The following is a 27,418-nucleotide window of genomic DNA, read 5'->3' as shown; positions in this document are numbered from 1 at the left end:
TAGCTTCGCGGAACATGTGTGAATGAAAAACCCATTCCATTTTGGTGAGAATCAAGATAAAGGCACCCATCGTTATATACCATCATTATAGCATCTAATAAGAGCCTAAGACTTTATCACACCACTGCTAATGTGATCGTTATGATGACTGCTAATAGGAGAAGAAATAATTTTGAAAAATAATTTTAAAAAATACATATATTTTAGTCTGCAATGTGATGTGATAATGACACGTTTAGGCTGCTGCGTGACTCCAAACAAACACAAACGCCCACACTGGTCGACATGTTCCAACACGCACAAGGACGGAAAGAAAAAAACATTGGGAGGAGGGTGGGGGGTGAGGTAATTACGGAAAACATTTCCTCCCGGCTGCTGATAAAACTCTCCAGTTCACCTACTTCAAAGGCAAATTCTCATCATCATCTTCACTAGTATTTTTTTTAAACACATAACACTGTTAACTACTCTTACTGCTGATAAACATCTGCAGTACGACCACTTCTGTAGGCGTTAAGATTTTGGCTACTTTTTTGCCACGGTTTACTACAAACAGATTTAACATCTGCAGCACTCCAAAGGCAAATTCGAAGAATATCAATTTTGTCACGTAACTTCGTCATCTTCAACTGGCATAAAGATTTTGGCTATAAAGTCAACTTTATTGACACATTTTTGCTGTATTCAACGCTGCTGACTATAGTTTTTGATGATAAACATCTATAGTACTTTCACTTCAAAGGAGCATTAGGTCAGGATTTCCTCAGGTAACTATCTTCAACTTAATCTAAAAATGCACATCTACTTTGGCTACGTGCAACTCTGCTGACGACTGTTATTGACTGTTCATTAGAGTTGTTCACGAATGGGTGATGACTTCAAATTGGGAATCGAATGTGCATGGAAAAGCTATCATCAAATCAGAACTTTAAGACAGAACAAACCTTAGAATATCATACTACTTTAGTCTTACAAGAGTGGCACCTGCTGCCACACTGCATTTACTTAGAAAAATGAATACAAAATATTTAGATTTTTAGCCTGTCTTCATGGCCGACGCCATTTTCACTTACTGCGCATAGTTTCTGCCAGTGTGCGCAGTTTTACAGTACTGCAGTTGATCATGGATCATAGATGCCAATAGCCGTAGCCATCCACCAAGACGATGACCTCCGCAGAAGGAGGCGTTTGATAGCCGTGCCCGAGGAGCTGCACAGATGTTCATGGCAGACGGCAACCGCGGCAGATTGAATGGGAGAAAGTTGTGCAAGATTCAACACAGCGTGACAGATGATTGATGAGACGTAGTCGGCTAACTAGCTAGTTGGCTAGAAAGGAGGCAGATGGTCCCAGCCAGTGTGGATTTATGCATTTAATGGCACCGAGACGGGTGTAAAACCAACGCAGGTTTTATTTTTGGCAACGGATCCTGGTTAAACTAAGACGTTTTAAACTAAAAAGAAAAACTTTTCTGAAGGGAGAAGTGGCAGCCAAAATGTGCATCTTTCCGGTTCATTAGAGTTTTCAAAAATCGGATTTTTCATTTGTTAGACAAAGACATCTTTATTTCAGAATAATGCAAGGAGTAACGATCCAATTCTAATTCTGCAGTCATTCGTTACTGTCAACATGAATAGCGAACGGGGATTGAGAGGGCAAGTCTGAGCCCTATTGTTAAAGTTCACTTCACGTGTAATATCATCACCTATTATAAAAGTAAAGATTAGGGAGCTAACCGTTTTTTTTTTTTTTAGTTAATTTCTTTTTTAAAATTACATACATACAATGCTGTTGCTTGTTGCTGTGGTTCACATTCACTTCTGTATAAATATACTTTATACTTTAATCGTATTTTATTCATGGCTCTCAAAAGGTGTGCTTACCTTGGCCAAAGTGGCTCAGGTGAGGGTCTAGACCGGGCGAGCGGGGGTCTGCCAGCTCCTCGCTCCCGCCATCTGTGAAGGACGAGCACAAAGAATAGGAGAGGGAATGAGCACGGTGATGGTGGCGTGACGCAGGAACGACGTGGGGGCCCAGCAGCAGCCGGGTCGCACGCCCGTCCCCGACCATCCACAAGTGGGACCTCAGAACCCCCAGCAGGCTGCTCACGCACAGGCCCTCCACGCCCTTCCTGCCGGGGCCCAAGTGGCCCTTGACAGTGGCGAAGGTGGAGCATGCTGCCAAGCTCCGTTTTCTGCTCTTCCTCCTGCTCGCCATCATCTAAAGCCTGATACTGATAACACCAGAGAAACAGTGGACAACTCCCAGCTCGGATCCACGTACAGTTGACTATACGAGGATCAATGACGCCCGAGGGAGCACGCACCCGGAATTAACCACAGTGGACGGAGCTTGAAAGAGGCGGGCGGGAGTGTAGCTGGTCTCATCCCAGGATTGTTTGTTATGATGAAGCACAATCATCCCAAATTAAATCGTAGCAAGCAACAAAAATTGCTTTTGCGGTCGCATTTTGCTGAGCAGAGTTCATAGGTCTCAAGCTGCATAGGGTAATGGACACAAAACTGACATATGTTGACAGATACACACACCAAATAAATTACTCCCAAAAAAAACAAATCTATCAGCATTACTTTGCAAAATAAAGTGCCATCTGCTGGATTTGGTGGCACATTGCGACTATATTGTCCATGCAGAGAAATTATTTTCCACAAGCCATAAACGGACTCCCCATCATCATCAGAAGAAAAAAAAACAATGTACAAAACACAATACAATACGCAATACTTACTGCCCCTAATGAAGAGTCACCGAAAGACGACTGTAAAATTGTTTCTTTTAATAATTACTGCCATTTTTTAAATTGTAATTTTTTTGAAATAAATATTTTACCAGTTAATTAATACATTCAGAATAATGCAGGACAAACAAACAAACTGAGATGTGTTCGAACATACAGATCTGGAGCATTACACAGCAGCAGCATCACAGTTATACTGCCAAAAGTATTCGTTCGCCAATCCAAATAATCAGAATCAGGTGTTCCAATCTCTTTCCATGGCAACAGGTGCATAAACTCAAGCACCTAGCAATGCAGACTGTTTTTACAAACATTTGTCAAAGAATGGGTCGCTCTCAGGAGCACAGTGAATTCCAGTGTGGAACTGAGATAGGATGCCACCTGTGCAACAAATCCAAATTTCGACTCTAAGCTGTATTACACTGTATGAACGTGGAAGCATTTGGGAACGACAGCAACTCGGCTGCAAAGTGGTAGGCCACGTAAGCTGACGGAATGGGGTCAGCGGTCGCTGAGGCGCGTAGCGCGAAGAGGTCGCCGACTTTCTGCCGAGTCAATCGATATAGACCTCCAAACTTTATGTGGCCTTCAGATTAGCTCAAGACGAGTGCGCAGAGAGCTTCATGGAATGGGTTTCCATGGCCGAGCAGCTGCATCCAAGCCATACATCACCAAATGCAATGCGATGTTGTAAAGCACGTCGCCACTGGACTCTAGAGCAGTGGAGACTCGTTCTCCGGAGTGATGAATCACGCTTCTCCATCTTGCAATCTGATGGACGATTCTGGGTTTGACGGTTGCCAGGAGAATAGTCTGACTGCATTGTGCCAAGTGTAAAGTTTGGTGGTGGGGGGACTATAGGTGTGGGGTTAGTTTTCAGGAGCTGAGCTTGGCCCCTTAGTTTCAGTGAAAGGAACTCCGAATGCTTCAATCATACTAGGAGATTTTGGACAATTTCATGCTCCCAACTATGTGGGAACAGTTTCGAGTTGGCCCCTTCCTCTTCCATCATGACTGTGCACAAAGCAAAGTCCATAAAGACGGATGACAGTCTGGTGTGGATGAACTTGATTGGCCTACACAGCGTCCTGACCGCAACCCGATCGAATACCTTTAGGATGAATTAGAGCGGAGCTAGGTCTTCTCGTCCAACATCAGTGTGTAACCTCACAGATGCGCTTCTGGAGGAATGGTCAAAAACTCCCATAAACACACTACTAAACCTTGTGGACAGCCTTCTCAGAAGAATTGAAGCTGTGAAAGCTGCAAAGGGTGGACCAATGTCATACTGAATCCTATAGATTAGGAATGGGATGTCACTTAAATTTGTGTGTATCAAGGCAGGTGAGCGAATCCTTTTGACAATATGGTGTATCTCAATCCACCTGCCTCTGGATTAAAGACTTCCAAACAAACCGCCCCCAGAAGTCAGAGTAGGCTCTCAGTGCCTCCACAGCCATCAGCACCGGCTCTCCTGTGTGCTGAGCCCCCTTCTCTACACCCACGACTGCACCCCCACTCACCCCAGAAACAACATCATCAAGTTTGCTGATGATACCACTGTGGTGGGGCTCATCGCCGGAGGAGATGAGTGTGCATACTAGGCCGACATGGAGCAGCTGTCAGTGGGGTGCAAGAAACAACAACCTGATCAGCACCAAAACAAAGGAGGAAAAATTATAGACGTATGTGGCCCACAGGCCGTACTTTGCAGTAATAGGAAATATAAATAAACTGGATCTTTCGGGAAACATGTAAACGCATTCGTGTGACTGATATGATATGGTTTCAAATTGATCCATCGCAACCTGTAAACAAAATCACACATCAGAATCATGAACGGCCTAAGACGAACTACACGACTAAGCTACGAGAAGCCGGTAGACCAGGAAGAACATGGCCCAGCTGCGTTCGTACAACACTAGACCGGATAGTATGCATGTCATGTGGGAAAAGTCGGAAAGCACCAGGTACGTAGCTACATCCTTAAAACAAAGACGGTGGCGGAGGTTTGGTCAACAGCACAGAATTAGGCCTCTCTGGTGGAAAGATCAAGTTGGTCGATGAACAGATTCCAACAGCCCGAGGGGGCAAGGGCGATTGTGTGGGAACTGGGTCAGCATGAGATTGACACCAACGCGCTGAGCTCCAAAAAAAACATCACCGTCACTGAGTCGAGAAGTTACATGAACGCTCGAGTGCATTTTTTTTTTTTTTTTTTTTTTTTTTTTTTTAAACTACAGGCATAAATGTAGCAGCACTAAAGTCTGGTTATGGGGTTCAGGGCTAGGGTAGGGATTAAATGAGGGATTAGGGGATTATAGGGTCAGAGTTTGGGGTTAGGATGGAGAAATTAGGTTTCAGGGATGATGGGGTTATAGGGTTAGGGAGTTAAGGGGGATGGGTTAGGGCATGGTTTACGTTAGGTTTAGGGCTCGGGTTAAATTAGCGGTTAGTGCTAAAGTAAAGTTAGGGTTGGGGCAGACATACAGGATTGCAGCAGAGATAAAGGCCATGTAAAGTCAAAATAAACGATTAAATTTGAGACACCACAAAGAAGATGGTAGTTAACAACCCTGCCAAATCTGAATGATTAAACAAATCGGCTGTTCTGTAAGTAGTGGCATCCAGGGAAGATGCATTTTCAAGGCGTATGCATAGTTAGCTTGCTAAATGTACGCTGTAGCTGTAGAAATTATATAGTGGGGGAAGTGGGACTCATTCTGGTCTCCCAACTATGTGACTGGGCAGCTCAAGTTCTTATACAGTGGGGAAAGGGTGACTGATGCTAGATGCCCAAGTGCATCAACTGGGTGTGCTTTTTGTCACACCGAAAAAAATCCAGAAAACAGTTTAACATTATATCTCCACAATTCAGTACTACAGAGCTCTCAAGTCTTTGCACATTTTCAGCAGTTATCTTCAAACATGTCTCATGTATTTAGACAAAAAAAAAAAAAAAACTTCACTTTACAGGATCTTTACATTTATGGTAGGTTTAAAGTGAGGGGATTAGGGTTAGGGGCACACCGAACGACAAACTGGACAATCGCCAACAAATTACAGTTGGTGACTCACACCCGCACACCTGGTGATTGACCCTTGCACACAGGCATCAATTGCAACGGAAAAACTGCAACCCTCGGTAAATCATGTTTTGAGGCATCGCATATGATCATTTTATTAACCCCAAAAAACATGGCACAATTATCAAAAAAAGATGGGCGCTTTAGCTACAGTGTTATAATAAAGAAACAAATGACAGAAGTGAGAAGAAAGGCAGAGCGTGTGGATATTTGCGAGGCTGTTGGCAATAATCGCCTCTTTCATTGACTGCACTCGAGAGCCCTTTTGGTGACAGAGACTCTACACTGTCAGCTTTTAGCCACAGGTACATGTTTTTCTTTAAGCTGGTCTTGATAAAGGTCACCAAAGCATGTCATCCTTTTCCATTAAGCCCATCTTCTGCATCCTCCTCTCCAACACCAAAGCCTTAATGTCTTCCCTTCGCTACACATCTACTGTATCAACCTTCTCTTAGGTCTTCCTCTAGCTCTCTTGCCTGGCAGCTCCCTCCTCATCATCCTTCTCGCCATATATACTCATTCTCTCTCCACTGGCCGTGGCCAAACCAAAGTCTGCTCTCTCTAATTTCATCTTCAAAACATCTAACCTTCACTGTGACTCTCTGATGAGCTCATTTCTAATCATGTCCAACCTGGTCACTCCTAAAGAGAACCTCAACATCTTCATTTCCACCACCTCCAGTTCTGCCTCCTGTTGTCTCTCGTCACAGGTACGTAAAGAATTATAGATATACCGGTAGTTAGGTATTACTATTATTATTACCATCACATTATTGAACCATTTCCTATTTCCAATTCCGTCTCTAAGAGATGTGAAACAGCGGCAACAGGATTTTACATCGTTACCGCTTTTCTTCCCTTGTTCAAATCCTTACAGGCTGGAGAATCGTATCTTTGTTGCATATTTATTGGAGAGAGAGAAAGCGTCCATTCTTCGTCGCAGATTGCGCTGTTTCGTAATCACAATAGGATGTTGTGACACGCAGACAAGTGGCCTCTTTCAGGGGGGAGATAAAAGAGGAGGAGGAGCAGGACCTCTGACTGTGTAAGGACAGAGACGCGTCTTCATGCCACCGCAGGACAAGACAAAACGTGGCGGCCTCTCGAGAAGAACACAAGCCAAGTCAGAGTGACACAATCTGCCCTCTGTGCGCCTCCTACGCCGCCGACATAACAGTACAATCGAGTTTGCTGGCTTTTCTTTACAGCGGTGACGGCATCGCTATGCATTGGGACTATTTCACACGGACAAAGAGTCATTATTGGAGAAGTCGAAATGACGTGGAACGATGAATCCAAGTCTAAAATTTACATATTTATTCCTAATATTATTGTTTTTTCCCTAATATTTGTGTATTTTTCAGCTAACATTTTTTCTCTTTCTTTCTAAATATTATAGTCATTACTCCTAAAGTTGGTGTAATATTGACATATCTCTTGTTCTTTTACTATTTTTGTCTAATGTTTTTGTGGTTTTTTTTCTTTTTGACTAATATTTGTAGTTTTTGTATTTTTATGCATAAGTAGTGGTGAATTCTTCATAAAATAATAGTGAACAGTGTATTTTCAACTAATACTGTTTTTGGTCTACTATTTTGGTTTATATTTTTTTTAACTAATATTTGTGCATTTTTATCTGTTTTTTGTATTTTGCCAAATATATTTGTTTTTATTCTGATACTATATATATATATATATATATATATATATATATATATATATATATATATATATATATAGACACACACACACACACACACACATGTATACTTTGGGATTTTCCATAATGGGTATTTTTCAGCTAGTATATTTGTCTAATATTTGCATTTTTGTGTCATATATTTCTATTTTTGTCCAATATTTTATATTTTATGCATTTGTCTAACGAATATTTTTCCATCAGATATTTTTCATTTATTGTGACAAATATTGTATTGTATTTTTAAAACATTTTAACTGAATGTTTGTGTATTTACAGCTAATATTTGGGGGATCTAATATTTTCTTTGATATTTTTGCTCCTAATTTTTGTATTTTTCATCCAACATTGTTAGAATCACAGGACTCAACGGCATTGGGCTTTGTCACAGTTTTTAAATCAGATGCCATAAATTTTAATATTGCTGTTATTTTCCATTCCTTAGTTTTATTTACTGTATGAATGTTGTTGTGTTATGTACTGTATAAAATGTCTGCTGCCTCTTGGCTATGTCGCTTTTGAAAAAGATTTTAAATCTCAAGCTTTCACCTGGTTAAATAAAGGTTTAATAAAGACAATTGTTTAATATTTTGGTATTTTTGTATCAAAACATTTTATATTTTTATATTATTTCAGTGTTAAAATGTAGTTCTCTTCTAGTATTTGTGCATTTTTCATCAATAGTGTATTGTTTGGGGGCCTAATATTTGGTTTTATGATTTTACTAATATTTGGGTATTTTTCACCTAATATTTTCATTGTGTAATATCTGGGATGTTAATAAAATATTTGGGTATTTTTGACTAATATTTGTATTTTTGTCATATTTTGGCATATTTGCTCAAATTGTTTTTTTTTCCATTTTGGTCTATTATTATTTTATTTTTCCATTAGATAAGTTTTTACTTTTTTGTAATAAATATTTTTTTCATAATAATTTAGTTTAATATTTGTGTATTTACATGCAATATTTTTGGGGGTATAACCTTGTTTAAATATTTTTCATCGGTATTTTTTTTTTTTTAAATCTAATATATGTGTATTTGACAAAATATTTTGGGGGTCTGGTCTGTATTTTTGTACTGCTTCCCATATTTTTATTTCATATATATATTTTTTTCTCATATTTATGTTTGTATTTTTGTCTGCTACATTTGTATTTTTTCAACATATAGAGGAATGGATGTATTGATTGATGAATGACATACAGCTAGAAGCTCAGAGGCACCATTGGATTGAGGTATTAAAGGACAGTACGTCTAAAATGTGTTGGATTAGGGAAAAAAAACCTCCCACACTACCACGGAAGGCTGAGGGAAGCTGTGTCACAAGTGGGTGGTCTTGGTTTTGAAAAGAAAATAATAAAAATAAAAAAATGAATAGAAGCTGGCAAGGCTTCTAGCACATCACCGTGTTGTTACATCACACGCGGCAAAAATAGAAGGAAGGAAATGCAAGCGCGAGGAAAAAAAAACAAGGACGGATCCTTTTGGTCACTTTTCTCTCATTGTTGCTGCGACAGGGAGGACTAAATGCAGGGCAGTACAGTAAGTCTAGTGGTTCGTCTGTCTGCCTCACAGTTCTGAGGTTCGGGGTTCATTTTCGGCTCAAGCCTACTGGAGAGTCAGTACAGACAATTCCCGTTCATATCGTGTATAAGAAGCTAAAGTGTTTTTCTAACCATGGAGATTCCATCGCATTATCACCAATGGATGCAATATTTCATCACCAAGCCACCAAATTACAGTTAGTGTAGCGGTGTGGTGCATAACGTCACCAAACATAAATAACCCCCTACGTCCACAATTTAGCCTAAAAAGAAGCTCATGCTAATCTGCGCCAATACTGCAGCTCTGCTTACCTTTTGGCTTTGACATGACTGCTTCTGCAGCCAAGTCAAAAGTGGTTCTTTAGCTGTGCAAGTTCCACTTTTGATCTCCAAGACTAAATGAAAAAACAGCTAATATCTTCATTCCACCCACCCCAGAATTGGTAGTCGTGTCTGCCTATTCTTCACGTGTTACCGTTTCCCCACCACTTTTGTTACAAGATATTTCTTGCTTTTTGTTGTTTGACTCATCATGATTGGGATCGTTCCCCCGTCCCTAATCAAAAATGAGGCCTGTTGTGATTCCACGATAACACAATTTCTTTTTTTCCCGCCTTTTTGAGTCATGATTGGAATTGCTCCCCACTTACCTGTCGTTTTATACCAAGCTCTATACCCAGGCAAAGCAGATTATTCCGTAATTATTTCACAATTTCTCTTTTTGCATGAGTCATTATTGGATCATTACTCCTTGGCCCAAATCAAATGTGGTACAGTCCCATTTTGCTATGTCATGTTCTGTGAACCAGGAAGTACAAATTATTCCACGTCTCTTTTTGCTGTTTGAATCATGATTTCAATCGTTTCCTCACTTCCAAATCAAAAAATCTCTCTCGATAATGCGCAAGGAAATCAGCGTGCGATGATGACGGCGATCTTAAGCGGATGACGACGGGGGCGTAGCGGTGAGAGTGGGATTTGACAAATAAGGAGAACGAGAGGGAGTCAGATGGGATGAGAGCGGAAGAAAAAAAGAAGATGCGGAGGAGGAGGAAGATGAATGGAGACGCAAACGTAACAAGAAGGCTAAGTTGGACTCATTAGCCTGATCGCCTGCTCCTTTTGTTCTCCGCAAATGTCTGAGTGGGCGGTAGGGAAAGGCGGTGAGAAGAGTCTGCCAACATCATGTTTATTATTGTGTTTCTAGTTTGTTTGTTTTATTATTGTGCTTGGAATGTGCACAATTCTCTTTGAGTTCTTAAGAGCATCGTTTACCTACTTCGCCGCTATGTAGCGCCACTTGCGAGCACAAACTTGAGATACGAGCGCTGTATGGTGGCAGTGAACCGAATTCAACTCACTTCACGATACGCTGCAGTTTGAACATTTCATCAAAAGAGAGGCTTCAAGCTTTTTAATGCCACTCCCAGGTGAAGTTTACTGTCAACATAAACATCAAACAAAGACAATCATACATTGTGTATTTAAAACAAACGTTCTGAATGGCCCGCTAGCTAAATGCTGGCATATAAAGGAAAACGTCATTGACATGCTAACAGTTAGCATCAGTAGTCACGGTTTTAGAACCCTTGAAGCAACAGCTATTAGAACACAATTGGTGGAGCAACACACAGACTATTATACTGCCTCCTGATAGCCAAGGTGGGCACACCAGTTGCATTACAGCATAAAATAATAAAGCACAATTCTTTACATTGGATTTATTGTTATTACCGTATGTTTTTATAGTACAATATTGTAGAGTCAGAGTGCTATTTTTCCTTATTTAAAAGAAACACAAAAAACTAATTAATTTAAATTAAGCAATTAAACGCGTTTCACAAGGCATCACTGTATATATATTGCACTGAAGGACAAACTAATGGTAATGAAAAAGTATGAATACAAAAATTGCTTTCAAATTAAAAAACGAATTTAGTGATTGTGTTTTATTACACAAACAACTAAAATATAGTTCTTATAAATAAAGTTAGCTTTTCTACAGTGATAATACCCCCAAAAATTTGTTTTTAATATTTAAATATTGTTAAATGAACTCAAACACAACATTTAAAAAACTAAATATACTTTCCATTATTTTTTTGCAAAATCAATATTTAATTAGATTTCTTTCCCTTTTAATATTGAAAAAAAATTGTTTACATGATGATAAAATAAAATCCTTTTTTTTGTACAAAAAAAACCAGACAAATTCTGAAGAGATATATACTGGACAGCAACATGTTGCATGAACAGGAAAAATATTAATTTCTTTTTGAGAATAGCACTCCAGACCGTGAGCACGAAGGTGTGGCACTACGGTCAAAGTGAGAGAGAGAGAGAGAGCTTGAGACAGACAGGATGAAGATGTTTCTTAACAAAATAAAATCCACTCAAATACAGTTCCACATTAAGATGCAATGTGCGTGACAGGAGCTCAGATCTGCTGCCAATAAATCCTAAGAAATGATCAACAGATGAGCGCTTGCTCCATTCCTCCATCCATTCGTTCATTCATCCATTCATCCCGACAACGAGACCCCCGGGGCTCACCTTTGTCAGCCGAGCGCTTCGTCCCCCCGAGCCGTAAAAATCCTGCACCACAGCGAGGCGAGATCCCGACACAAAAGGAGCGGACGCTGGTAGAGAACCGAGGCGGAATAACGAATGGAGAGAGCGAGAGAGAGAGAGAGAGAGAGAGAGAGAGAGAGAGAGAGAGAGAGAGAGAGAGAGAGGGAGGGAGGACAAAAGATAAAGGGAGGAGGCGGAGGACGGACCAGACAAACCCGGAGAGTGTGAGCGAGGCGAGCGAGGGAGCGCCAGGTGTCAGGACGCATCCACTCAACGAGTCGCGCTTCAGCTCACACGCACAAACACATGCAGACGGAAACAAGCTCGCTCTCCCTCTTCCTCCTCGTCCTCCTCCTCACCCTCACCCTCACCCTCTGCTTCTTCCACCAGTAGCAAAATTCCTTCACTCGTTCATCAACAGCTCGGTGTCGCTCTTAAATTTCTAATGTTTGTAGACACAAAAATTGGGTCTATGGAATGCTTGTCCAAACTTCAAGTGTGAAATTAAACAACCAAGTACATTTTTGACCTATTTCTGAAAGTATGTAATTAGCTCCACTGTTTGGTAACAGTGGGGCTTATTAACATAATAACCACCCCATACTGAGTGTTTCAGCCAATGACATAATAATAATTCCAGAGTGAAAGAACCACTCGTGCGACTTCCAAAGCACTATCATGTCAAAAGCCAAAAGATAAGTAGAGCTGCAGTGCTAGCACAGGTTTGTGTTAGCTTCCAGCGCTACCAGCATTATCTTCTGATAATAATGTTATAATAATATTTGACGTAGGACTCGGGGGTATTTGTGTTTGGCATGCACCGCTCCACATTAACTGACAAGTTTTTCTTTTATCCCCTCCACGTCAAGGATTTGCTTCATCTCTCCTGCTACCAACCACACTTTGAATCTGCTTTCCCTAACATTTACTTGCCTCAACTTCAAAATAAACTTTTTTTTTTTTTTTTTTTTTTTTTTTTACAGATAATGTGAGAATAACCACTTCCTCTTGGTAAAACATCCGTTTTTTTTTTTTTAAAACACGTATCTTAACACGATCCTTAATAAATCAGCAATGTAAACGCTAAACAATTTGACATAAAACGAGCTGTCAAACTGTATGGCTGGTACATAATATGCAAGAGTAATGCCGCTCGCCCTCCAGCTCTTTTGTCATGTAGAGTTGTACAGGTGAGGCAAGGTGACCTCTGCATAATATTTGAAGCTTGAACACATATATACACACACACACACACACACACACACACACACACATCATACCTTGGGTCAAAAAAGTTTCTAACGTCAATAATTCACAAATTTTGCAAAGTATAAATGGGCGCCGTGTCTTTAGCAATTTCAGTCAGGTTTTTGTCATACGGAAAACAACCTGAAAATGATTAGCCTCTTGTTGTTGGTTTCGAAGCGAGAATTAAAATCATCCAGACAAATAAACTGGACTTAAATCAATAAAATCAATGTAGCCCAGCCCTACATACTACCATAAAAAGTCTTGTTTGAAGTGTTACAGCTCGCTGCCACTGGGAAAGTAGACAACTTTCACACTTTTGTGTTACAGTGCAATTTAAACATTAAACACTCTTCATTTAATATAACAACTTTAGCCATGTATGAGTTCAGAATCTCCTAGAAGAGAATAAAAGTGTTAAGATTTTAATGCCGAAGGCCCAAAGTGGGACAACAGGAAACGCCGACACCGGCGGGGCGATGACGCTGCGATGAGAGCGCGGAGGAGGAAGAGGAGGAGACGGACGCTGCAGCTTCTTCTTCTTCTTCTTCTTTTGTACCCACGCGCCATGCTGCCCACATGCTCCTGGTGAAAATGGAGCGAGCACACCTCCCTTTCGCAAAAGACTTGTGTGACATGGTGACAACGGGAAAAGAATCAGGATACATTTCCATTTCCTGGATAACTCCAAACATGAGATGATGCCGGACGACATATCTACTTCAAAACGTACACACTTCTGATAGAGAAGTATCAAATTTACCCAGCCAACCATTCTATAATGCTCCTTATTGAGTCCGGTTCCGATTCCGGTTGCGTATTTCGATTCCCGTTCCAAACGATTCCCGATTCAGATTTTTTTTTAGGGGGCTGGGTCAAAAATGTTTGCATGGTTTAAATAAAGGGTGTCCAAATTGTGAACATCCATTTTCTTAGCAGGCCGCAGCATAGACTAAAATGAACATTTGACTCGGGGTTCTTTAAAACCAGTATCAATATCAAACCTATGAACTAAAAGGCAATGTGTGTGGAACTAACCCAACTGACTTAATATTCATTAATTAATGTTTCAGCTCAAAGTTAAATATAGCATTGTTAAAATCGTTATTGGGGACCGTGTCAAATGGTTTATATGTGCAAGTTTTAACTTGACTTCCTGTTTTAAGCTTGTAGCCTTTTATTTTGAAGGGTAGGCATCGGAACTCAGCGTTTTGGCACAAAAAGTAATTTCACACGGCACCGGTGATATATATTTTCTTTTTTTTTCTTTTTTTTTTTTTTAAATGGATGAAACCATAAGCTATAAACTGCTGATTCTTTTCCCTACCCACCGATGAGGCACAAGGTTAAGTGTTTGTGATACTGTGAGATGTTTATATGAATTTTGTCCCAATTCATTGTGATGTAAAGTTGCTCAGGTGAAATTTTAGTCCAATGTTAAGCTTATTGTTTGTCATTGGCGCTTACGTGGGTTTGAAGTCTAAAATAACCGTTAAAAACCATCAGTGCAAAAGTGCAACCAACCGTTTACCTCGTAGCTGTCGCAATGTTGGCATAGACCTGTTTGAATGTTTCATTCACCCAACTGACTGAGAGGTGACTCCACTGAAGCTGCGCGCGGTGTCGGCTGCGGCTCGGAGTACGTCAGACGCTACACATTGTGAAAGCTTCCTTTGCACAATATAATCTTATTCCAAGTTGCACTGAGACGACTGGTCATTAATTTTTAACAAAGTTAAGGCACTTTTGTTCGCCGCCGTTGGGAACAAGCACATCTTCGTGCGCGTTGTTCTTCGTTGGTTTTCACCACTTATTTGTTGGTTTTCACCACTTCTTCTTCGGGGTGGGCGGACTGTAGGCATCGAAACTGGGAACCGAATTTTAAAAATTTTAACGATTCCGGGAGAACCGGAATGTTAGTCCCGGTTCCAATCAGTTCTCGATTCTCGATGCCCAACCCTAACCATCATCACACAACGGAATGTGTTCGATTTAGTTCGAGTTTTCACTGAGATTTTCCTGAAATCTTTTTGCATACATCTCCGAACAGCTTTTCCTATATACCCCCAAATATCTTAACATTTGGAGATATATACTTGTTACTAGACATCAATGATATGTCACCCATTCATTCCTGGCCACTGGGCCACATTCCCCCCATTCATAGCGCTCCTTCCTTGGTCGGGTGGCACAGGAAGGAAGCGGAGCGTCTGTGTATCAGCAGGAGCCAATCTGTCGCTCGCTGGATTTGATCCATTGGGTCGGATCATGTGACGCTGCCGTAGAGATGATTGCTGTGGTTTTACATCGTACCTTTCGAATATTCAGACCCTGTTGTGTAAGTCCAAAATATTAGAAGCGGCTGCAAAGTACAAGCATGTTGTGCTGGCACCAGAAATGGGTAGTGTAGTCAAAAAATTTACTCGGGTAATAGTACAACATATGACTCAAGTAATAAGTACTGGTAGTCCTCCAAATAATTACTAAAGTAAGAGTAAGAAAGCACTCACTAAAAAAACTCAAGTACTGAGTACGTAACTGGTAAGAAACTTCTGATTTCTTTTTTTTTTCTCAAATTCAAAATTGAGCTCTTTGAGACAGACACAGATGACAACACATGACATATATAGTACTTGTTCTTTTGCGTAGTCCGTATGGTAAACAATAAATGTGAGGCGTCGGGTGTTCAGCCTCTTCTGACTGTGAGAAATGTTTCACATAAATGAGTCACTCTGAAAACCTCTCTTCTGTGTGGGCGGTGCCGCAAAGACGTGCAGTCAGGTGACTTGCTTCACTCCGTTTGATTGGTGAAATGGAGTCAAACATCCCTAGTGGTTACGGTAGATTGGTGACACAGACATGTGACAGCATCCGAGGCAGACGTCTCTCTGACTACCCAAAACAAATAGATCATGCAAGCAATAACGGATTACAAAAACAATAACAGATAGCGAGAAGGATGCAGCTCAGAAGTAGTGTTGCTTAACAAAAATACTCAAATAAAAATAAAGTGTTGTACGGAAACTACTCTGACAAGTATACCAGTAATTTATCCCCAGATTAATTAGGTAAATATAATAGCGCAAATGTAGCACGTCACAAGTTACCACCTGTGGGTAGCACTACCGGAGCATGTTTGCTGATCTCTAATTAGCGTTGTCCTCCTCCGGAGGAAAATGAGCCGTCAATTAGCAGGCTGCAATGAAGGGGAGCAATGCCTTCTCCTGTCAAGCTCCTCCAACACATTCGACACAACTGACTGAAGCATTTTCACTTGAGTATTTGTTTGGGCATGTCGGAGGAAGCAAAAGATGGCAATTCAATCGCTAACAGTGTCACCTTGACAGATGTCTGATTCCGATATTCACAAAATATTCTATCAAGTTGACCCATGGGCCAAGGTCCAGTCACGTCATCATATGTCATCCCCCATGAACCCAGTAGTAGCCTAACGAACAGACAAACGAACACAAAAACGACATTCTACAAAGTCGTTTCACTTTGTAGAGGTCTCATTTGAGTTTCCACAAAATATTGACTTGAATTGACCCGTGGGCCATGGAAGAAACAAGATTCTGGTTTACAGTCTACCAGGAGTCTAAATGGCACAGTTTGATTCCGATTTCCACGAAAATTTGTGTCTGGTCGGCCAAGGAAGAAAGAAGATTGTGGGTCAGTCAACCAGGAATTGTAGTCATAACATTTTATGTCATCCTCCAAGAAACAGGAATGATCCTGCTAACTCACAAACGAACCAACAGGCAAACTAAAAGAGGACATTCTACATCAGGGGTGCCCATTACATTGATCAAGATCACAATGGTAGTGTGGGTAGATCGCATGGCATAAAGACAAATTGACATTAGCCTATCGTCTCTCCTTCCTATGAGAGTTGTCACTTGATTGATGAACAGGACAACCAGCAGCTTCAAAATTCAAACAAGCTACCAAGTTGCCCAGCTAGCCTCATTTATTTGTACGGAACTTAAGAAAGGGTAAAAAAATGAGTGGGGAAGCTGGACCAAGTGAGATCCCAAAATCCTACCACTTCCATGAGGAATGGGAGGAGGACTTCTTTTTCACAATCGACGTGCGTTCGTAAGCCTGTGTTGAAATGGCTGACTCATTGTTTCGAGACTTAATAAAACAGCAGTAGCTACTGTCCGAGCTATGCATCCCTGGCTTATTCCATTCAGTCTAAGTCAGAGAAAGAATGTAGTAACAAACATCTGTGCAGTATCAGTTCATATTGTAAGGTGCACCACCTTATATCGTTCAAATACTCGCTGTACTTCTGTAATAAATAGGTTTTGCATTGTAAAAGTGCCTTGCACGCTAAAAAAAGCTTTAAAAAAAGTAGTCACCCCTATTCTACATTTTTTTTTTTTTTTTTTTTTTTTTTTTTTATAAATCAAGTGGGGAATTCTGATTTTCATGAAACTTAGTGTCACGCTGAGCCCTGAGCCCAGGAAGAAAGAAGATTTTGGGTCACTCTCCCAGGACTCTACTCACTCTACTCATCCTTCACGTACCTGGAAGAAGCCTGCAAACTAATAAACCAACTGACAAGTGAACAACACCCAAACAACTTTCTACGTTCTTTTTATCTACTTTTGTTAACAAGTGTTTTGTATGTGATCCCGATTTCTACAAAAAAATGTGTGTCAGGTTGACCCATCGGCCAAAGAAGAACGTAAATACTGGGGCACTTTCTACCAGGAATCAAAATGGCACACTTCGTCCAGCCATATCAACTTACATCATGCCCCTCAAACCAGGAAGTAGCGTGCTAACTAACAAGCTAAGAACTTTTTTTTTTTTTTTTTAATTAAAAATTATGCCTATTTTTTCCTCAATTATACCTAACTAATTTGGCCAAGTATGAGCGCTTCGTGTGGCACCGGTGTCGCTCCTGCACGCTAATTAGTCATGCAAGTGCTCGTCAAAAGAAGTCCACCTTCAACCCCTTTTCTCATTTTCCAATCAAGCGATGCCACAAGCTCTAATTGTCCTGTCAGGTGGTTAAGACCCACAAGTCCACCCCGTCCCCATGGTAACCGGAAAGGAACTTGATGTGAGAACTTAACCACCGATTCCCGAAATTGTCCAAGCTCCGGCAGCAGACGGAGCGAAACAACGTCAGAAGCCTGGAAAGCTGTTTGACTCACCGCTGCTGCGACTCTTGCGGTTGGCCTTGCCCCCCGACAGCAGCATCTTCAAGCTGTTGCGGAACATGGCGGGATGGCCGGATGCGTCGGACCGGACTGCACCACAATCTGTCAGAGGGGAAAAAGAATGACTGTTTGTTTTTTTATTACATACAGTTGTATTGGTCGAATGTACACGTGATTGTGTTGTTTAGTTGTCATGCCTATAGCGGGGCACACTTAGAGTTTGTTCCCAAAACGGGTTACCATAGAACTGAGAATATAACAAACAGAGAACCAGAAGAATTCATATGTACTGTAATATAATGCAATCGTGTGAATAACTGGTGTAAAGTAAATGGAGAGAGGTTTCCCAGGATGGTAGTTAGCTCTTCAATAATTTCCCCATTTTTGGAGAACTTATTTCTGTACTTTTATTTATTGTAATTAACCAAGCCATTTTTAATTCTTAAGCAAGGCATTCCATTTGATAAGTCATCATGAATATGACAATTTTCAATCAGTGATTTTCAACTAGTGGGTTGGAAGCCAAAATTCTCAAGTCAATAAGTTAATATGATAAAATGAATTCAATTAAAATATTCAATCCACTTGGGCCTGGCTTTCATTTTAATATAGTTTTTATTTTTCATATTTAATTTAGCTTTTTTTTTCCTATTTGTTACTTATATACAAATTGGGTGCTGGGTGGGGCAGACCACCAGTCAAAAAAAATGGATAGAATTCTAATTAAAGAATTTAGTATGTATCACAGTATACTTGGCTTTCATGAACCAGTTGATAATCACCAATTAAAATATTGACAATATTATTTATTTTATGATTTATTATTTATTAATTTTACACTTATTTTAATTGATTTATTTTGTATTCATTTTAGTGGATTTTACTTTATTTCATTTTTATTTATTACTTTTTAGACACACATTTATCATGTTCGGTTACGTTGTCCAAATAATATTTGTGCAAGGCTGCCACATACAGCCCACAGGACTGAATTGCGAAAAAATTACAGATGGCAATTTTGCCGCACACCAAGCGACTGAGCACCACGCCGATGCACTGCAACGGAAAAACTGCCACCCTGTCTCGGGTTTTGAGGTTCCACAAACAATATACTGTATTATGTTTTTATGGAACCATGAAAAACATGGTGTGATTGTCAAGGAAGAACAGGATGACCACAATGAAGAGGAAACAGGCAAGGAAAAAGGAGTAAATCTGTAATGGTAGATAGCCCCATTCACTGACTGCACCTGCCACAGGTATTGTTAAGTGTCACACACACACACACACACACACACACACACATTGTATATACTGTATTTGTGTGGTGGCAACTGCCGGGGTCTTGCTTTGAACTTGGGAAACATTTTTGTGAGTTGTGACATTTCATGTGCATTTTTGATTAGCTGTAACGTCTGCAACATTGTGACGGCGTTCACGTGATTACAAAAAAATGAAAACTCGATGCGGAACCCTGTGACAGCTTAGTCAGGTTCGGCCACGTTGCTCAGTGTGCATAGGGCTAAGTTTATTAAAATGGGTTGAAGGACTCTTTTGAAAGAAAAATAAATGTGGAGGTGTGACCAATCGAGGAGCCACAATTCAGACCGACGAGTTCATCCAAAGAAGATTGTTACACGTTGTGACTGGAAGCTGCGATAACGCCAGCGTATGCAACAAGGCACTAATCCGCACACAGAACAATAGCGGCGTTGCATTGTGTTTACGTGAATGATGCATGATGAGGAGAACACGGAGGAGGCACTGATGCATGCAAAGTCACTGGAACGACGTCCAGAGACATTTGAATTTGCTCAGCTAATGGTTACAAATGCTCGGGAGCTTTTTTATATTCCAGAGAGATGGAGAAGAGAGAGAGAGAGTGAAAGACAGAAAGAAAGAGAGGAGGAGGAGGAGAAGGAGGAGGAGGAGGACAGAGTGTGAGTGCTCATTCCCACTCTCTCTGACCCGGCGTTCCGGCCACGTGAAGGCAAGCCAAGAAGCAGCATGCTCGGGAGGCCGAAGTGCGTCAGCGGATGCGCGCCATCTTGGGGGCAGCATTCAGCCATGGACTATTTTTTGATGCCGTAGATTATCTCTATCGGTCTCTTTATTTCTATTTTACAAGTTGGCGGTTATCAAGAATAACTTGCAAGGAAGGATCACATTACAATCATTGTATGCCCCCTGAAGGAGCAACTGTGTTGTGAATTTACTTTGACTCTGTGGATTATTTCCAGTCATTCCATTTATTTCTATTGTGCAAGGTAGTGGTTATCATGAATAACTGACGAGAGGAGCAATCGCAATAATCATTGCCTATTTAGTTTTATTGTGAAAGGTGGCAGTTAATTTGCAAAGAACGATTACTTTACACTAATTGTGTGACCCCTGTGGTACCAAGCGTGTCACATATTTTTTACTTATTTTTTACTCTGGATTATTTCTAGCCATTCGGTATATTTTTAATGTACATGATGGCAGTTATCAAGAATCATTTCCAAGGAACAATCACATTACTGTTATTTTTTTAATTTTTTTATTTCTTGTCATTCCTTTTATTGGCGTTCATTTTGAGACACATACCTTGCACGCGTTATCGAGTATGTCATGGATTTATTATGATTTTGCGGATGACTGCATTTCTAGTCATTTATTACTATTATGCATAGTGGCAAAAATTACTTGTAACATATAGAATACAGAATAACATTATGACATATGATATAAAATATTCATTATGTGACAAGTACATTGGATACATGTGACCGGGTATGTCACGGATTCATTTTGACTTCACGGATTCATTCTAGTCCATGTGTTTATTCATACCGTGCAAGGTGGAAGGTAAAGAACAGCTTGCAAGGAACGATCACATAACATTAAATGCCTGTAATTGGTCCCTCCAGGACCAACCATGCTGTGGACTGATTTTGACTGCGGATTATTTCACTTTTCTGATTGTGCAAGGAGGACGTTATCAAGAATAACTGGCCAGAAGAGAAATCAAATTAATTATGCTACATGTACGTTGCGCAGATGTAACCGACCAGATCACTGACAAATTTGTATCCGAATCATTGATTAATTATGACTGCTCGCCTTTTGCGCAAGAATGTGGTTATAATGAATCACTTGCGTAGAAATATCGTATTACAGTATTGACATGCCCTTGTGTGACCGAGCATCCCATCGGTTTATTTTGACTGTGCATTATTTCGAGCAATACTTAACACTATCATGCGAGGAACAAGTGTCATATAGTAATTGCGTGCATCAGATCCAAAGTGTGCCGGACTGGAACAAAAGGCATCCAAGCTTGCCGCAGGTGCAAGCAGGCCGCTGCCCTCCCCCAAGGTCTGCCCCATCCATTAATTACAAAGCTTATTTACAATCAATAAAGCTTCTTTAATGGCAAAGGGCACGTTTGCAGGGCAAACCCATTGGATTTATCTCCCGTTACCCTCACGGGCTGCAAATTAAAAGTCATCTGAGAGGAACCAATGCAGATTCAATCAGGAGTTAGCCAAGACACCATTCCAGAGGGAATACGTTCACCGAGTTACCGCCTTGTGTGTTTTCGTAATCATATTTTCATGAATGGAGAATACAAGGACTTTCTTAAAGTGACTTTATGTCATAGGAATGTAGTAGGAAATCATACACGATGTGTTGCACCGAAAAATTACAAAAACAAATACATTTTACTGTACTTTAAATTAACTTTAAGTTGAAATCGTAACCGTGACTTGAAACCCAGACCTTGGCTTGATACCCTCACTTGGGCTTGAACCCGTAATGTGATCCCCTACCCAGGCTTGAAATCCTCACCACAACTAGAAACCCAAATTTAAAACCCTAAACTTGACTTGAAACCCTAACCTCGAGTTGAATCCCTAATTTATTCCCAAACCCTAGCTTGAAACCCTACTTTGAAACCCAAACCCTTAGTTCAAACCCTACCTTAGGCTTGAAACCCTAACTTGAAACCTGAACCCTGGCTTCAAGGCTCGAAATAAGATTAGAAAGTTGCTCCTCAAAGGAAGTCATCGATTAGCAAAACTGCTCCTCAAAGGAAAAAAAAGATATTTAGAGTTTTGGACTTGAAACCCAATTTTTAAATCCTAACACTGACTTAAAAACCCCAACTTTGGCTTCTTTGAAACCCTAACCAGGGCTTGAACCCCAAATGTGATCCCTAACCCTCCTTTAAAACCCTACTTTTAAACTCTAACCCTTGTTTCAAAGCCTTACCTTAGTTTGAAACCCTTAAATTAGTAAAAGCCTGACTTTGAAAACCTTACCCATGTTTGATACCCTAACGCCATCCCTAACACTGGCTTGAAATCCTACTTTAAAACCCTAACCCTTGTTTCAAACTGTAAACCAGGCTTGAAAACCTAATTTGAAACCCTAACACTTGTTGGAACCCTATCGCAGGCTTTGAGCCCTGCTTTAACTAAGTACTGCAGTTTTCTGGTTTGTAGCCAAGCTAAGAGTTTGGAGGTATGTAATGTTTGAGTTAAGTGGTTGCTGAAATGAATAATTACTACATGACATAACAATACAGCCCTAAAATAAAAACATAGTCAATCATTTCAACTAACTTTTCTCAAAGAACATGCTTGACACTCCATTAAAATCACACACACACACACACACACAAAGAATAGCACAAGTAATAATGTGCGTAATTTAATATCGTGCTGAATTATTAAACATGGCTTTCTGCCTCTAAATACTCTACGAGCTGCAGTCGCAGCGTTTTTTTTTTTTTTGGAGGGGGCGGGGGGGGGGGGGGGATTTACGCACAAGCTCGTTTGTTTGTCTCTTTACGAGTAGACCTGAATGTGTCAGCTTCACACACATTTTATTATTGGTAAAAGTGCAGCAATAGAACAATGTTTCTTAAAAAAAAATACAAAAATACAACAACAACAAAAAAGTGTGCTGACGCATGAGAATCAATGTCAGAGGGCCATCTGTGACCAACACACGGAAAACCGCTTTTGGGAAAGGTTTCGGGTTCTTCCGAGGTGTGTGTGCTGCGCATGCACACGCACACACAACAGCACATCAAAAAAAAGAAAATGCTAACTTGAAGAACCCCTAACTCCGATTTGAAATCCTACTTTGAAACCCTAACCTTGAAACCCAAACACTGTTTTGAAACCTTAAACCTGGCTTGAAGCCGTACTTTGGAACCCTAACCTTTGTTTCAAATCTTTACCCCATTTTAAAACCCTGATCTTGGCTTGAAACGCGACTTTGGCTACGTTCGCATGCCTTTTTATGTTCAATCCAATCTCTTTTGTGGTCATTCACATTACAAAAAACAAATGAGACTTGTACTGTGGACGGAATGCTTTCACAACGTCACACGCATGCACACAACTGCAAGGCGGCGTCTTTACACAAGTAAATGTTGTGGAGGAGGTCTCGGCATGATACATTTGTAGCAATTTCAAGGATTTTGTACAACCGGTGCCAACATTCTGTTATATTTATCAGTTGGAAAGTATCTTTTTTTTCCCCACCACTGGCTGTTTTGCCAATTTATATTCACATATGAAAAAAATGGAATTGTACTGTACACATTGACAAACAAATCCTGATACATGTCACATTGGGCAAGGAAATTGGAACTGACCTGCAGTGTGAACATCGCCTGAGAAAAACTTACCCATGCTTAAATCCCTAATTTGAACCTCAAACATTGTTTTGAAACCCCAACCCTAATGTGGAACTATAAACCTGACTTGAAGGCGTACTTTGGAATCCTTACCCTGATTTCAAACCTGACTTTGAAAACCAAACCCTGGATTGAAACCGTAACTCTGGTTTGAAACCTTTATTTGAAACACTAAACCTAACTTCAAATCCAAATCTGAACCCCTAACCCAAGATTGAAACCCTAAAGCTTGTTTCCAATCTTAACGCAGGCTTAAAACCCAAACTTCAAAGCCTAACCACAATTTGAGCCAAATTTTTAAACCCTAATCCAGCCTTAAACCTCTGTCATCCTCTAACCCTACCTTAAAACCGTATTAAAACTTTATCACAGTTCTTTGATTCGTGTGACTGTACTAAAATGAAATTGTAATGATTCCATTTTTAAAACAACGAAGAAAAGATTCAAGCCTGACGACAGCAGAATAAAATTGGGATCAGGTATTGAATTTCCGCTTGGTGAGGTTAAACATGATTGTGTGATTAATCCCGTTCGTAAATCCACTTTCTGCACGGCGAGCTCTCATTGCTACACCTGCTGGCCACTCGGGGAGTACGGCGAAAGCAGCACTGGGACGACAAACGGAAACCTAATTGAAAACGTCGCCTATAACCGCCAAGGTCTCCGTCACGTACGCTCATTTGCGTGAATTTAGCGTGGCCGGGCCGCCCTCGTACCGCTCAGAACAAACAGGGCAGTGATTCGGGGGGAGGAGGAGGAGGAGGAGGAGCCCTCATGAAATGGGGAGGGAAGGTCACCCCGCTCATGGCAGGTAATCAAAGCTGGCGCACATTAACATGAAGACGATTAAAAAGGGACTGAATGAATGTGAGAATTAAAAAGACGGAGGAGGTGCGGTTTGGAACCTGCAAGCGTCCTCTCGACGCTCGCGCTTTAATCAGGGCTCATGCGCACGTCACATAAAGGGAATTTCAGTCATGGGCAAAATGGAGCTCAAGTCACTTTAAAAGTCAAAGTAGGCCTACTACACTACACGCAAGCCTACTTCGGAACCCAAAGCCACGTTCAAAACTAGGAGGTGCAACAATCAATTAATTGACAACTAATCGATCAAATTAAATTAAATCGACAATTGTTTTGATAATCAATCGTTTCGAGACCTTGTTTAACTTAAACTGGTCCAAATCCACAGAATTTCAGCCTCTTACCAGTAAATATTCTTGAGATTTCTGTCGTCCTCCATGAAAGCAGACTGATTTTTGTGTCGACTCAAAATAAGACATTTGAAAACATCCGCTTTTACTTTGGAAAACAATCATCAACATCTTTGCCGATTTCCTGACAGCTGTTACCAATCAAACCAGTAACTGAGTAATAATCAATTCGTTTGTGCAGTTTCTACACTGTCAAACTGAAAAAATGCCGTGTATTTTGAATAAAGGGATGGAAATAGAAGTTTGTTTTATCTGAATAACTGATCAATCAAAAAATTAGTCAACAGATAAATGGATTTTTGACAATAATTGTGAGTTGCAGCCCTACTTGTAACCCCAAAACTGGTTTGAAAACCTAACCCTGATTTCAAACTAGGGCTGCGACTAACAATTATTTTAATAATCAATCGATTATTTTTGGAATTGATGAATTGGATTTAAAAAAAACTTTTTTTTGATTGACATCTATTTATTCAAAAACAGGATATTATTTCAAATTGACAGTGCTGAAGCACAAGCATAAATGGATTATGATTCCATTTCTGTGACCCTAACATCAGAAAATACGCAAAAATGTTCACCATTGTTTTCCGAAGTAAAAACAGATGTTTGCAAATGTCTCATTTTCATCACAAAAATAATCGGTCTCCTTTCATTTAATTCACTTTCATTAATTTTTTTAAAACAAGGAATAAACAATTCATCTATGATCAATAGTGGTCAATTCATTTGACGATCGATTAGTTGTCGATTAACCAATTATTTGCTTTCCCTCTACTTCAAACCCTACTTTGAAACCATAACAATGGGTCGAAACACAAACATTTGTTTGAAACCCGTATTTGAAACCCCAACCTTGGTTTGAAACCCTAATTTCAAGCCTTAACACTGTCTTCAAACCGCAACCCTTGTTTGAAACCCTTGCAACCGTACTCTGAAACCCTAACCTTGGCTTGATACGCTATGGTTTGAAACCCTAACCTTGACTCCAAACCCTATTTTGAAACCCACACCCAGCCTTCAAACCCTTGGTTGAAACCCTAACCCAGGCTAAAAAAAAACTTAATTTGAAACACTAATCCAGGCTTTGAAACCATATAGCAGTTTTAAAATCCTATTTTGAAACTAAAAAGACTGTCTTTAAACCCTGGCCTTTGCTTGAAACCGTAATCTTGCCTTGCATTAACATTCTGAAACACTAACCCTTGTTTGAAACCCTAACAGAGTTCTAAAACCTGACTTTTAAACCCACTTTGAAACCCTAACCCAAGGTTCTAACGCCAAATTGAAACAAAATCTTTGCTTCAAACCCCTAACGATTGTGTGAAACCCATAGTGTGTTATCGTTCATTGCATGTGCTCTACATGCAGCCGCTATACAGCATGGCTTCCTAACAATGGGCTGAGTGCAATGACTGTGCCGTGCAACGGCAGCAATACCTGCGGGGTCTCAATGCATGACAGTGGCGGGGGATTAAAAAGGGTAGCGTGGGCGTGCTGGAGCGAGAATACATCGTAAACGACTCGCTCTTGTGCTTCAGACCGCTGCAGATGTTTGATTGACAGAGCAGAAGAGCTCGAAAGGAGCTAATTAGCGTGTTAGCCAAACAGTGACTCACAAACAAAACACACGCGCGCGACTGTTTACATTCTGGCAGCCATCACGAACTGAAACCAAGTATCTAGTGACGAACGTGTACGTAGTGCACAAAAGTAGGGACACACCTCTTAATTAATCAATCAGGCTGGAGGGCACCACTCAGCCTTAGCGGTCTTTTGGCCTTTTCTTGTGGTGCAGAACAAAAGACCTGACAGCGATGGACAACATGTGTGTCGATACCCTAGGACTAGGAGGTTAATCAATAGTATTATTCAATTTTATTAATTTTGGGGGGATACAGTGTACCCCCGTCTATTAACAATTTGTGCATTCTCCCATTCACAGATTTTTTTGGGGACCTATCCTCCGATATTTCCTTAGAAACTGACAAATTTGCTGTTTTTATGCTCAGGTCTAAGCCCTGCCTCATATAAAAGTATTACTTTGGCGCCAACTGTTGAAGTGATCTCAGGAGCTTCATTTTAGTGCTTAGCTGCCATCTTGTGGAATCTATAGGCAAACATAAACCATTTTAGATGAGGGGGGGGGGGGGGGGGGGGCTTTTCGGTATTCCGTAGCACTGATTTATCAACCCGTTGGTAATTTGACGCAAGGTACGTGCTTCCAGACTACAAAAAGCCCAAATGTTGGTAAACACTGACTCGTGCTGTGTGTCGTAATGTTCTGGAAAGGGCTGCGGAATGTTACAATGTTGAAAAAGGACATCTTGAGCATTTATGAGATTAAACAGTGTTTACTAAATGTAATTATGAGAAATAAGTGTAAATGTAATAAAATGATTGTTGTTTTTTTTAAGTCTACCCGTA

The 27,418-nt window shown here is 40.4% G+C and overlaps 1 protein-coding gene across 1 annotated transcript in view; it reads right to left on the bottom strand.

The window, feature by feature from the left end:
* Positions 1-27,418, bottom strand: part of tanc2b (tetratricopeptide repeat, ankyrin repeat and coiled-coil containing 2b) — a 114,760-nt gene that overhangs the window by 65,997 nt on the left and 21,345 nt on the right. The window contains 2 exon segments of the mRNA XM_061706596.1: positions 1,884-1,955; positions 18,080-18,187. Of these exon segments, the coding sequence (XP_061562580.1) occupies positions 1,884-1,955; positions 18,080-18,146 (139 nt within the window). The 5' untranslated portion in view covers positions 18,147-18,187.

The sequence above is a fragment of the Phycodurus eques genome, chromosome 19, assembly GCF_024500275.1.
Source record: "Phycodurus eques isolate BA_2022a chromosome 19, UOR_Pequ_1.1, whole genome shotgun sequence".
NCBI classification, from domain to species: Eukaryota; Metazoa; Chordata; class Actinopteri; order Syngnathiformes; family Syngnathidae; genus Phycodurus; species Phycodurus eques.
The sequence above is the reverse complement of the archived record's forward strand: the minus strand, read 5'-3'. Positions and strand labels throughout refer to the sequence as shown.